This window comes from Eubalaena glacialis, chromosome 7 (assembly GCF_028564815.1).
Source record: "Eubalaena glacialis isolate mEubGla1 chromosome 7, mEubGla1.1.hap2.+ XY, whole genome shotgun sequence".
NCBI classification, from domain to species: Eukaryota; Metazoa; Chordata; class Mammalia; order Artiodactyla; family Balaenidae; genus Eubalaena; species Eubalaena glacialis.
In genome coordinates this window covers 83,307,849-83,320,337 of record NC_083722.1, presented here as the reverse complement: position 1 = coordinate 83,320,337, position 12,489 = coordinate 83,307,849, and the positions used below count along the sequence as shown (strand labels likewise).

Here is a 12,489-nt window from a genome sequence, read left to right as displayed (position 1 = left end):
ACTTGTGGTTTTATTATGCCCCTTAGCTGCTTGGCTCAAGGCAGAAGCATGCTCTTTTAAAACAAGAAAAAAGAAACAGAAAAGAACATTAGCTTTTTTTCTCCTGCTGGTACCTGAAAACTGAACAAAAATTAAGGTAGCTTGTGTGTGTATACATATGTATGTGTACATGTCTATATGTGTATACCCATACATTTATGAGTTCAAATACAAAAAGAAACTGAAACGTTGTCGATGATGTGACGCTGAATGTTTATTTGCTACCAACAAATGATCAAACTTGCATCCTTTTTCTCTAGAATCTGTTGTTTGTTCAGACCAATAATGTAAATATGTTGATTTGTCTGACTAATAGAATACATTAAGATGGTTTCATTTGCACAAGCAGACAACCCTTGTTTTAAATTAATGATTTACCTTCCACTGCCTTCTTGAATTCTTAATAATCAGTTTGAGGAATGCTTGTCATTAGTTGCTTAACCGTGTGGCACATCTTGTTATAAATGAAGTTCACTGTACATTTTCAGAATCTCTGTACTCCTTTTAAAAATAAAATACTGTTGTCTTTTGATTACATATTCCTCTACAGAGATATTGAAATTGAAGTTTTGATTGTGATGCTCTTCATAGAAAAACCAACTGAATATTCCAGTTGCTTTTCCAACCCAGGGCCTTTGGCTGCTTGAGAAGACAGAGCTTGAGAATAGGGGTCAGGAGATAACGGTCCAGAATAGATCTTGCCTCGTGGCATAATTATTTCAGCCAGCACTTAAGTCTCTCTGAACACTGATGTCTTTTTCTCTTAAGAGAATTTCTTCAGTGCGCCATAGCTTCTCCTTTAAAGTATAATTAACCATGTTTGTAAGCTCTCTTTGAACTCCTTGGAGTTCAGTGGTTGGTAAATATTTGTTCTTTTATTCCTTAGCCTTTGCGAGTTCAGGCCCTGGGCCAAGGGGATTCAAATCTGTGGGTATAAACTTCTTGGTAAAAATGGTCCCTAAAGCAAGCAGAGTGTACCTTAACAGACCTCACTGCAGATGTCCTCGTGTGTCCCCTCCGGCCAGTGGAGCGTTTCCGAGACCTGCGTCCCAATGAAGTGGCCGACCTGTTTCAGGCAGCACAGAGAGTCGGGACGGCAGTGGAGAAGCATTTCCAGGGCACCTCTCTCACCTTTTCCGTGCAGGTGAGTGTACAGATAGCTCGCTCATCCAGGGCCACCCTGCTATCCACAAGGCCCCGACGTGGGCTTGGTGAACAGGATAGAATATCAGCGGAGGCAATGCACGCAGGGTTGTTGACCAAGCAGCTGGGAGTACTGGACGTGTGATGTATGTGGTGAGCATGAAGACATTCCAGATCTTTTATTGGAACTGGGGCTGGACATGTCATTTTGATTCCAGGATAAATATGTTTTGAGCCCTGCTCTATTTCTAGGGGAATAGAGATATGCAGGTTAGGTAGGGCCTCGCCCTCACAAGGCTGACCTTTTTAATTCAAGCCTCAGTGATCGATTATGGATCGATTATGGTATGAAGCTGGATTGACTGAGTGTTCAGTGTGGCCTACTTCCTGGTAAAGAAGCTAGACCCCCAATCACTAGAGATCTTTAGGCCGAGTTTGAGACAACGCTTGTCAGTGTGGGAGGAGGAGGTCCGCGGTGGGTCATCAGCTGTGGGAATTGAGTGAATCTTCAGGTAGTAATATACCATGAGCCCCTTCCTATCGCCCATGGAAAGAGCTGCAAATATCTATATGTAATTAAAGCCCTGTGTGGCCTTGAGATTTGATGACTCTCCAAAAACCCTTTGGAAAGAAGTGGATGGTTTCATAATGCAAGACCTTGTACTCAGCGCTTTAGGTAAACTGGATATTTATCATCCTTCCTCTACCCTCCTCAGCTCTCCACCGTACACTTTAAAAGAGAACAGATAGAGAAGGCCACCGTTTTCAGGTCGTGAAAGGCTCTGACTAGAAATGCTCATCTGCATTTTTTTAAAAATTTATTTATTGGCCGCGCCATGCGGCCTGCGGGATCTTAGTATCCCGACCAGGGATCGAACCTGTGCCCCCTGCAGTGGAAGCGCAGAGTCCTAACCACTGGACGACCAGGGAATTCCCTCATCTGCATTCTTTAAAAAAAACCTTTTGCCACCATGTCTGTGTCAAGAGTATCTAAACTTCCTTGTAAAATACTGTGTGTGTGTGTGTGGGTGGGTGTGTGTGTCTGTCTGTCTGTCTGTGTGTATTGTGTATTAACCCCTTTGAGTCACCTTCAAGCAGGTAGTTAAGCTCAGGGTGGGTTTATTAAGCTGATGCTGCAAATCATGTTTCCAGAGAGACCAAATGAAGGCAACTGGGTGAAGACATCTGTCAGTGTTTAATGGAATACTAGAAGAAAATTCACATTCATAGGAAATGGCCAATGCTGGTTATCTAACATGATTTGCTAGAAACTTAATTCCAAAAATATAGAAACTGATGTTAAAAAATATAGAAACTGTTGCTATTATATAAAGCACTTAGAGTACTTTCATATATGTGGTGTTTTCAAACTTTTTAAAACTTTAACGTACAGTAAGATATATATTTATTTCACAAGCATATATTCCCCTCTCCCCCTACAGACATATAGATAAAGGAAACAGAAACTTCACAAAGCAGTGTTTACCTATTCTGTGCAGTCTAATAGTTTTTGTTCTGTTATCTGATTTCTTTTGTCTTCAGTGCTGGTCACAACCCATCAAGTTGACTTTATGACCCACTAATAGGTTGAGACTCCAAGTTTGAAAACCACTGATTACACAGGTCTGCTTAATCTTCGCCATAGCAGGGCAAGAATTCTCACCACAAGTAGTTTGGGTCTTAGAAGTAGAAAGACTCACCTAAATTTTCAGAGTTGTAATTCAATTTTGAAATTTCTGATTATAGAAGCATTGCATGTTCTGCTATTCCAAACTAGCTGAGCACTTACTTGCTTTTGCTTTGTACTGTGGCTGATGACTAGATGAGTTTGCTTATTTTTAGCTAAGCAAATAGTTCTGTTGGGCTTCAGAAAGCGGATGAAAGGACCCAGGATGGGAAAAGAGCTCAGCTACAATAAACACTTGCACCTTTTCTCCTAAGGTCAGAAGAGCCAGAGAGGGCCCACTCTTGGGCGCTCCTCCTGCATGAGACAGCCCATATTCTTGCTTCTTGCTTAATGGATTATGTTTATAGCAATTTCCTGAGTAGAGACTTAAAGTAATCAGGCATTAATTAAGCTACAACTGGTTTAAAGATAACCAAAAGGTGTGATACTTCACCTCCCCAAATATTTCCAGTCTTCCTTTAATGCAATTAAAACCATAGCCAAAAGCAAAGAGCATGAAAAGTAGGAAAGGGGTTGACTCACTGGATAATTTATATCATTTTTATACATAACTTCTTACTCTCAGGCGGAAATGGAGAACCGTTGGGCCCCGTACCTTCGAAGCGAATGGTCCCCATGAGGAAACTATAAATTAACATACAATGAAATTGGATTTAAATTATTAACAGGCAATATTTCTGAATAAGCAGGAGATACCATCTATCTGTTCTCACCTCTGTCTTTTTTTTTTTCCCCCTATTTCTAGGATGGCCCCGAAGCCGGACAAACTGTGAAGGTGAGTGCTTATTATGTGCATACAAATTAATAGGGGGCGATTACGAGAACTAATAAAAAATCACACTGAGTCATTTGGAGCACATTGCTGCTTCATTATGTTATCTTCGAGGTCAGAGAGACCCTCGGTGTTGGAGCCATAAATCGTGACATTGTAAACTTTGCCAAGCAATATGTTTCACATTAGTTTACAAGACATTTACCTTTTGTAGTAAAATTATTATTGTTCAAATGCTAAAACAGAAACTAAATCATGGAGTCAGTCCTGAAACAGAAACCGAAGTCAAAGGAGTTCATGGGAGGTAGTGTCTAGGAAACAGCACATATGCCGCCTGTGGATTGGTGGGTCTCCTGTTAAGCCCGCGCCTCTGTGGCAGCCTTCTGGTTCTCCACACCGTGTATTGTTGCTTTGCCATTGTTGAGCGGAGGGCTCACAGATATGGTGGCCCCACGGTTGTCCCTTCACTCCTCGCCCTTTGCTTCCCTCTGTTCTCCTCCTTTCCACCCACACACCTCCTCTTTTCCTCCCTTCATACTTAATACCAAAGTTCAACATAATGGAGTCAGTGGAGCTCAAAAATGAGTTTTTAAGTGTGCCAGAAGACGGAAGGAAGATTTATTAGGATAGTCTCTGCTTCCCTAATAAAGTAAAATAAAAGAATAAAATCCTGGCTGATTCTGAAGCTGAGTTTCAGCCCCCTTCATACAAATGCAAATGCCTATGCAGTTAGTTCCTACGCCTAAATCATAGAAAAGGCCTTTTTATTCTTTTTCTTTTTTTTTTTTTCGTGTTAGAAATCTGAAGCAAGTCTAACTGGGGTGCTTATGTTACATTTTGCAAAATAAGATTTTATGGCTTTGAGACTGGCTGTGAGTGGGTAAGGTAATGCTTGGTACCAAACAATGCCAAATAAACATCATCCTCTTTTGATATTCGTCTGCATATGGTTTTAATGCTTAACATAACTACCGCGGGACTTTTAAAATAGAATCTCTGGGAAATACTTTTGAGGAGCAAATGTCCTACAGAGACTGCCACCAAATTCCTTATGATAAAAAAGAGCTAGCCTTGCTCCAGACACACAGTGTGATAAGGACAGAGGGGCTTCACAGCTTTCCCCCACCTCCGTGCCAGGCTTCTAAACATGCCAATGCTAAAAAAAATACAGTATAATACGGTAGCTTCGTTTTGAAATTGTTTTTGGAAATACAAAATGTAAGTGTTCAAACCTGGTTGCTAGATTTCTTTTTCTTTTTAAAGAATATTCATTTATTTATTTATTTGGCTGCACCGGGTCTTATGTGGCACACAGGGGCATGCGGGATCTAGTTCCCTGACCAGGGAACGAACCTGGGCCTCCTGCATTGGGAGGGCAGAGTCTTAACCGCTGGACCACCAGGGAAGTCCCGCTAGATTTTTTAAAAAATCAATATTCAAATATAAATTACAACACCACCAGATTAGTTAGGTGCTTTGTGCAGTATCTATTTGATGAAATTCCTTCAGCCATTGAAAGTAACGCTGCAGAGGCATAGCTAGTAACATGGGCGAAATTCAAACCATGTCAAGGGGCATGCAGAGATTGATAGTCTGCACAACATAAACATATCTGAAATTTATATGAATATATAGGTTATATGATCTCAAAATTCTATTTTGGGAATCTGAATGGGACATTAATCTAAACGGGACATTTTCCTAGACAAGCAGGCACTGAATAGAGACAAAAAGTAGATTAGTGGTTGCCAGGGGCTGGAGGAAGAAGGGAAGGAGAAACAACTACTAACAGGTAAGAGTTTCTTTTCAGGGTGATAAAAATATGGAATTAGTGGTGATGGTTGTGCAACATTATGGATATTTTTTAAACCCACTGAATCGTACATTTTTAAATGGTAAATTTTATGTTATTTGAAATATATCTCAATTAAGAAGAATAATAAAATAAAGCACAATAAAAAACCCCAACAAGCACCAAGTCTAGCAGGGCTGAGCTCCATGGCTGTAGACTCTCTGACTCTAGTACTGACTACTTTTTCATGTCCCAGTGATCTGGCCAAAATTTTTAATGGATTTGTTAGCTTTGATGGTGGGGTGATGGAGTAATTTTTGGAGTATGGCACTCATATATAAATTGTTGAATGTGGTTCTTATCGTCACTGCCATTGTAATTTAGCTTAAGTTGATTTCTTTTTTACAGTTCTTTTTTTTAATTGGCAGATTATGTTCTTTTGGACATCTTTCAGTTGTTTCCTGTATGATCCCTAATTTCCCCCATATGAATTAGCAGGGCCATCTCAAATCGTTTGTGTAATATTAAATGGCTAAAAGAAAACATCCATATGCATTTGACCCTTGAGTAACAGGACTTTGAACTGTGAGGGTTCACTTATACAGGAATTTTTTTCAGTAGTAAATACTACAGTACCACAGGTAGGTGGTTGGTTGAATCTGCAGGTGCAGAACTGCGTGTATGGAGGGCTGCCTCTGAATTATACATGGATTTTCTACTTCAAGGGAGGGTCGGAACTCCTAACCCCCAAGTATTAAGGGTCAGCCGTACATACAACTAAAACCTCAGTGGATGACAAAGTTTTGAAAACTGTTCTTTTAGACCAAGTCTACATATCACAAGTTGTCTAATCTATTTTTTCTAAGTGTGATTCTTATACTACCTACCAACTATTCTTATACTACCTACCTGAGAATTAATTTTGATGTTACTTTAATAAAAAGGTTGATTCTGTTTTTATTCTAAATTTCCTGATTTAGAATCTTTGTGTTTGGGGCTTGGGAATCTTCATTGTTAACAAGCACACCGCATGATACTTCTCAGAATGTAAATATTTACCAGCCTTGCTGTTTTATGGTGATAAAGTAGTAAGTGGTGATGGCCACATAACCTTGACCCAAGGAAGCCAGGAGTCGGCCCCTCCAGGGAGTAAAGCTAATCTCGGAGAGGCAGCAGTGAGTGGTGGCATGAAGCGAGATCTTAATCCCCTGCCCAGGAATTGAACCTGGGTAGCCTGGATGAAAACCAGGAATCCTGGCCACCACACCCCCTGGCTCTTGCCCCCAGTGAAAAATGCATTTCTCACGGAAGCAAAAACTGTAAAAACAGGTACAAGTTTATTATTAGAGCCATAGCACAACAACAGGTGGGAGAGCACACAGAGAAACCGTTTGTTTAGTTAGGACAGAAGCAAGGCAGAGATGCACACCGGGAGAGGAAGGGTGTGGGCGTCCTCCCCAGTGAGGAGGAGCGCAGTGAAGAGGCTGTTAAGTCATTCATCTAGGGCAGTTCTTCCGGGTCTTTGTGTACCTTTGGCCAATTACCTGGTTTCTTTTTCCACACCTGCCCTGCCCTAGGACCCCACCCAACTTGCGTGCGCAACGTTTTTCCAAGATGGATTTCAGCCCAGAGGTCTATGGGACGGCCTTAGCATCACGTATTATGGGGTGGTGCCCCCTCCTTTTTGACCCCCGAGGAGCCTTTCTGCACATGTGCAGTGTTTCCCTTGCCTCAGGGATGGGAAATGTACGACCTCTTGATCTTTTAACAGGGTTTAGCCCCTCTCTGTCCCTACCATAAAAGTGTCCAATGTCCGGTTATCTACCCTATTCCTGTTGTTGTTTCTTATATCAAAGTGCAGATCTCGAAATACAGACAGGAGTCCGCTCATAAATATGTAGTCCGGAGCCCGTGTGTCTCTTGGCTCAGGAAATGTAAACAAGGGGCTGGTAATGAATGTCCGGCCTGAAGCCCATCTTCTTCTCACCCCAGGAAGTGTGAACAGGAGGCCAGTTGTCAATGTCTAGCCTGGGGCCCATCTACCTCCTGCCTCAATGCCACATGGTCAATATTTAGCGGCCAGGTTTTGAAAACTACAAATCACGACTAAGCATTTCAGATTTTGAAATTCACACAGTCGAACATTATGAGGCACTATCTGACAGCCTGCCATGGGAAGCGCAGTGACTATTTTCTTCCTCTTTGCTTCTGTGTCTGACTCTTGGTACCCCGCCTGACGCCTGGGCCCTAAACCATTTTTGTCTCATGTTGGGTGGTAAGAGCAATAAGCCCAGCAATGATCCCTTCCCTTGCTGTTGTTAGCGGAAATGTACCACTGAGCGAGCCTCTTGAACGTGGCGCCCCTTTAGGGTCTTTTTGTTTTGTGAGCTTTAAATTCTTCTTTGAGAAGAACAGGGGTGACCTGGCTTACTCAGTAAGGCATTTGTAACGAAAGGGAAATATCAAACTAAAAATGTGACCTCTTATTTCTCGATTTTTTATTAACTCTCCCGTTTGAGTCTAAAAGTAGGAGGGCACTGCTATCCACCAGGTGATTATTGCAGCAATTTTGATATCCTGCAGGCTTGAGAAATGATCCCTTTCTTCTGGTCTCAGCCATATATCACCATATGCATATCCATATTACCATGTACCTATACAGCCATATGTTGCTGGGTCATCAGCCTTCCCCGACCAGCCCCTCCCATCTGAGTAGCCCTCCTAAACCCCTTACTTCCTATCCCGTTTGCCTTTGTCGACTAAAAACAAAAACAAAAACCTAAAAGTTGCGAGTTGTGTTTTATTCGGGGACCTTACTGAGGACGTTAGCCTGGGAAGACAGCCTCTCAGAGAGCTCTGAGGGACTGTTCCCAAGAGGTCAAGGAGGAACCAGGATATAGAGGAGTTTTGCTGAAAAAAAAAAAAATGTAGTCAAACATCAAAAGATTACTGATACTCACAAAAAACAGACATCTCAAGTTAATGGTTTTTTAGTGCTTTTCTATGTATGGGAAGATGCAAGAGTTCAGCTCATTGATATTATTCCTTTGACATGCGTCTTTACCATCTAGGGCCAGTATCCTGTTTTTCTCCAACTTGAGTTGCCCTCAGGGTGCCCTGTAGGGGCCGCTGCCCTGGCTGATGGCTTGATGGCAGGCAGCATTCTTTGTTCACTAAAATGGCAGGCAACATTTTTTGTCCACGCCTTATTTGATTTCCTTCAAGGCCCTCTTCACTGTCTTTTATTTGTTTGTGTGTTACTTTTTTTTTTCCTGTACTCATATTATTTCTTTAGTCCCTGGAGAATGTAAGCTTCGTGAGAACCTGCATCTTACCATTGTTTACCGTGGCTCTCTTGGGCAGTGTGAGGAGGAAAATGGAGATGATAATGGTACTTAGCATGATAGAACAAATACTTCTAAGCTTCTAACTTCAGTTAACATGAAGAAGCAGATGATATGTCCTTGTATTTCAGTGAGCGGTCAGAGGTGTGGGTTTTCTGGAATTTCTATCAGGAATCTCCCATATTTTGGCATCACTAACAAAGGCCAGAATTTCCACTAATCAAGTTCCCAAATCATACTCCAAAATATAATCCAGCTAGTCAAATCATTAAGGCAATGTTCAGTCCTTTAAAAGGGATGCTACTGAATAAGTTTAATGTGAGCTTTTAGAACAATTATTACGTGTGTCTTTGGGTGCGAGAGTGCTTTAGGTATATTAAAGAGAGAGATTTATGGCAGGCAGGTAATCTAGAATTTTATAAGAGCGATTTATAAAATATGCTTGCTTACACTGTTCTGTTTATGGTGCTTGAATCCTCTACTTACATATTTAATTTTATAGTGTTAATGCAGTGGGAAGTGTCTCTTATTAACTGTTGATACATTAGCAATTACTTTTTCAGATTGCTTTGGGAAGAACAAGGAAAGGAATTCTTTAAAGAACTGTGATTTAAAAATTAAAAAAACAAACAAAGTCTTGCATTCACTGAGGAGTTTCTTCGGTCCCTTCCACAAGGAGATTTGGTAATCTTTTCAATTCATGAACTTAGAGGACACTTTAGCTCTCAATAAAATCCAGGAGTTAATACACTTTGACATCAGTCAGAGGCTCCATAGGAGTATTAGCTCTGCTAATTTATTAGCTGTGTGACTTTTGGGCCAGCCTCTTAACCTCTCTGAACATTCATTTCCTCATTTTTCAAATGGGGGAAACCCTATCAAATGTATTGAGTGATGGTGAGAAGAAACTGATATGAAGATGTGAATAGAACGCCCAACCCACCACATCTTTTCCCTAGGACCTTATGCATGTTTCTTAATTTTAATCTTACCCTCAGTTTTCTCGTCCCTAAGACAGGCTAAGGTGTCACTTAAGGAGAATGTTTGTGGTATAGAGTTTGTTTGTGGCCCTGCCTAGTTCACTTAATTATACACTAAATTCTCTCACTATTAATTATTGCCTTTTAGCTTAAATTCTTAAAAAAAAAAAAACTTTCTTCTGATCATATCACTTGTGTAGTTTGAATAACTAGTTTGAACCTTTATAAAATTGACCACTTGAACATTCAGAAATCTGCCTCATTAAATGGGGTGAGAAATCTCTGCCCTGATACTTTTCACATCTGCTGTACCCCTCAGTGGTAACGAGTAAGTTGTGCTCCTGAGCCAACAGTGTATTTCACAATTACTCGAAATAGGTTTCAGTAGGACAGAAACCTATCTGCCCCCTATGCTGGTTCAGTAGGTCTGATGTGGGACCAAGGACTCTGCAGTTTAACAGACACTGTAAGTGATGTTCATGTACACGTCACTCCAGTGCAAAGCCACTTAGCAAAGAAGTGACAAGATGTGGAGGAATCTCCACGTAGCGGCTTGCTTTCAATCCAAAAGGATTCCTAATATTTGTTGTGCAGAGAAAGGAGAAACCAGCATCTTAAAAATCAAAATGATTTTACTTGACTGGTATTTATTATTTTCATCTGGAAAGAAATTTCAAGAGAGCTGTAATTTGCCAGAGAACTTTTATCCTTTGATTAAAGCCATGAAGAAAAGTGTCTTGCCTATGTTTATAGCTAATGCTTGTATTTACTGCTGAAGAATTAGTATCTTCAGGATGCAGTAGCTTTTATCTTGTGCAATTGCCTTATAATTTGCATCTCTGCTCTAAAAATGAGTCCAATTTGCCTGAGTTTGGTAAACCAAAATCAACTTTGGTGCTCAGGGGATGGGTTTGGGTGTACAGGTGGGAGTGGATGCCTCTAAGCCCACTCTTCCCACTGTCAGGTACGTATCTCTGACTCTTCTTCCCCTCCTGGTGATTTGGGGGCAAAACCCCTGGTCCCTGGCTCTCTAGGCAGGAGAAGGGAGGATAAGCCTGTCGTTCCCCTGTGGGAAACTTCCTCTCTCATGCTAAACCCTCAAGCCTTCTTCTAAGTAACTATCAAATCATTGAGATTTTCCATTTCTAATTGGTTAATTTTGATTTGCATGATGCCATTTGGATCAAAGCACTGAAAGAAAAATTAACTAAGCTCCCTGTTATTCTCCCGTTCCTATTTGCTTATTTTTTCCTTGTTTTCTCAAACTCACAGGCAGCTTAGGGTGGGCCGGATGGGGGATGCTGGAGACGGAGTGAGGGTGAAGGGGAAATGTCATCAGAACTAAAGTCTTGATGAAGAGGAAGGACTCTGGAGCCAGATGGCCTGGTTTCATTCCCAGAACCATCACCTATCATTTCTATGACTCTTGCAAAAGTCAGCCTTTCCTAGTCTCAGCATCTATTTATAAGTTTATAAAATGGGGGCCTTAATGGTATCCTGCCCCTTAGGGGGTGTTGTGACATCAGATGGACTAAAATGCATGTAAATGGCCTTTAATATAACACTTGACACACAGGAAAGTCTCAATAAATATTTGCTATTAGTTTTATAATTTTCACTCAATCCTCATAATTCTCAAAATTGGGCATTAATATTTTACACTTGGGAAAACCAAGGTTTATGGAGGTAGTCACTTATCAAAAACAACAACAATGACAACACAAGTTACAAACAGGAGAGGTGGGATTCAAACCCAGGCTTGTCTGAAAGCCCAACTTTCCATTATGTCATCTGGCTAGATGTTTCTAAAAACACCTTGCACCCAGTAAGCATAGACAAAGATGTACAAGGAGAGGTTTTGTAAATATTTTGTCTCCCTGAACACACATTCATTCTGCATTATTTTTCTCTGCTTAGATTAATGTCTTCCATCTAAAAATACCCAGAGGACTCCCTCTTTAATTTTATTGTACAGGTGAAGGTTAACTAACCTAAATGCTACTTTATTGGTGTATGTCAATTTACAGCAGAATTATATGTTTTAGATGTTTAATCTTTCATTAGTGCTACCAAACAAATCCCTTTAGTAATTGGAGGCCCTGACATAGAGCAAAGTGGATATTTGGCTGTTAAATTTATTTTGAGATCCATGACACAAAATGTGGCAAATATTGCAGATGCATTCTTTTTTTTTTTTTTTTCCCCACACACACTGTATTTTATTTTTACAAGAGATAAATAGACTGACACCAAGCATTGTACATGGATGACCACAACAAAAGCAACAATGATTGCAATTACCAAACATGAAACACACTCATACTATGTCATAATATTGACATTCAGTCCAGTAATCCTCCACTGCAACAGCTCCTTTACTTTGCAGTGAAAATTGATTTGTATATTCTTTGCCTCTGAGTTCTTGTGGGATTTTTTCTTTTTTTAAATTCAACCAGAAAGTCACAAAAATTATAGTCATCCTCATCAGTTCAGTCAGTCCCATGTAATTAATTTTTTTTTTTTTCATCTTGATCTTTTGTTAGCACTTTTATGAGCTCATCAGTTTTTCATTAGAGTTCTGAAAATGCTTATTCATTCAGTTCAGCAGTACAGTCAGGTACCAGAAACCTGTACTTGTCAGAGTCTTTTCCATGAATTTCCTGAAGATGAAACCCTTTTATAGGAACATATTTACAAAAGCATCAGAGTACACCCAGAACTGTCTGTAAATG

General features: G+C 40.5%; 1 protein-coding gene across 17 annotated transcripts in view; it reads left to right on the top strand.

Moving 5' to 3' along the window:
- Positions 1 to 12,489, top strand: part of FHIT (fragile histidine triad diadenosine triphosphatase) — a 1,499,836-nt gene that overhangs the window by 1,209,479 nt on the left and 277,868 nt on the right. For all 17 annotated transcript variants that reach the window (XM_061195478.1, XM_061195467.1, XM_061195479.1 and 14 more), the window contains 2 exons: positions 1,038 to 1,183; positions 3,615 to 3,644. In XM_061195478.1, coding sequence (XP_061051461.1) covers positions 1,038 to 1,183; positions 3,615 to 3,644 — 176 coding nt within the window. The remainder of the gene's footprint in view (positions 1 to 1,037; positions 1,184 to 3,614; positions 3,645 to 12,489) is intronic.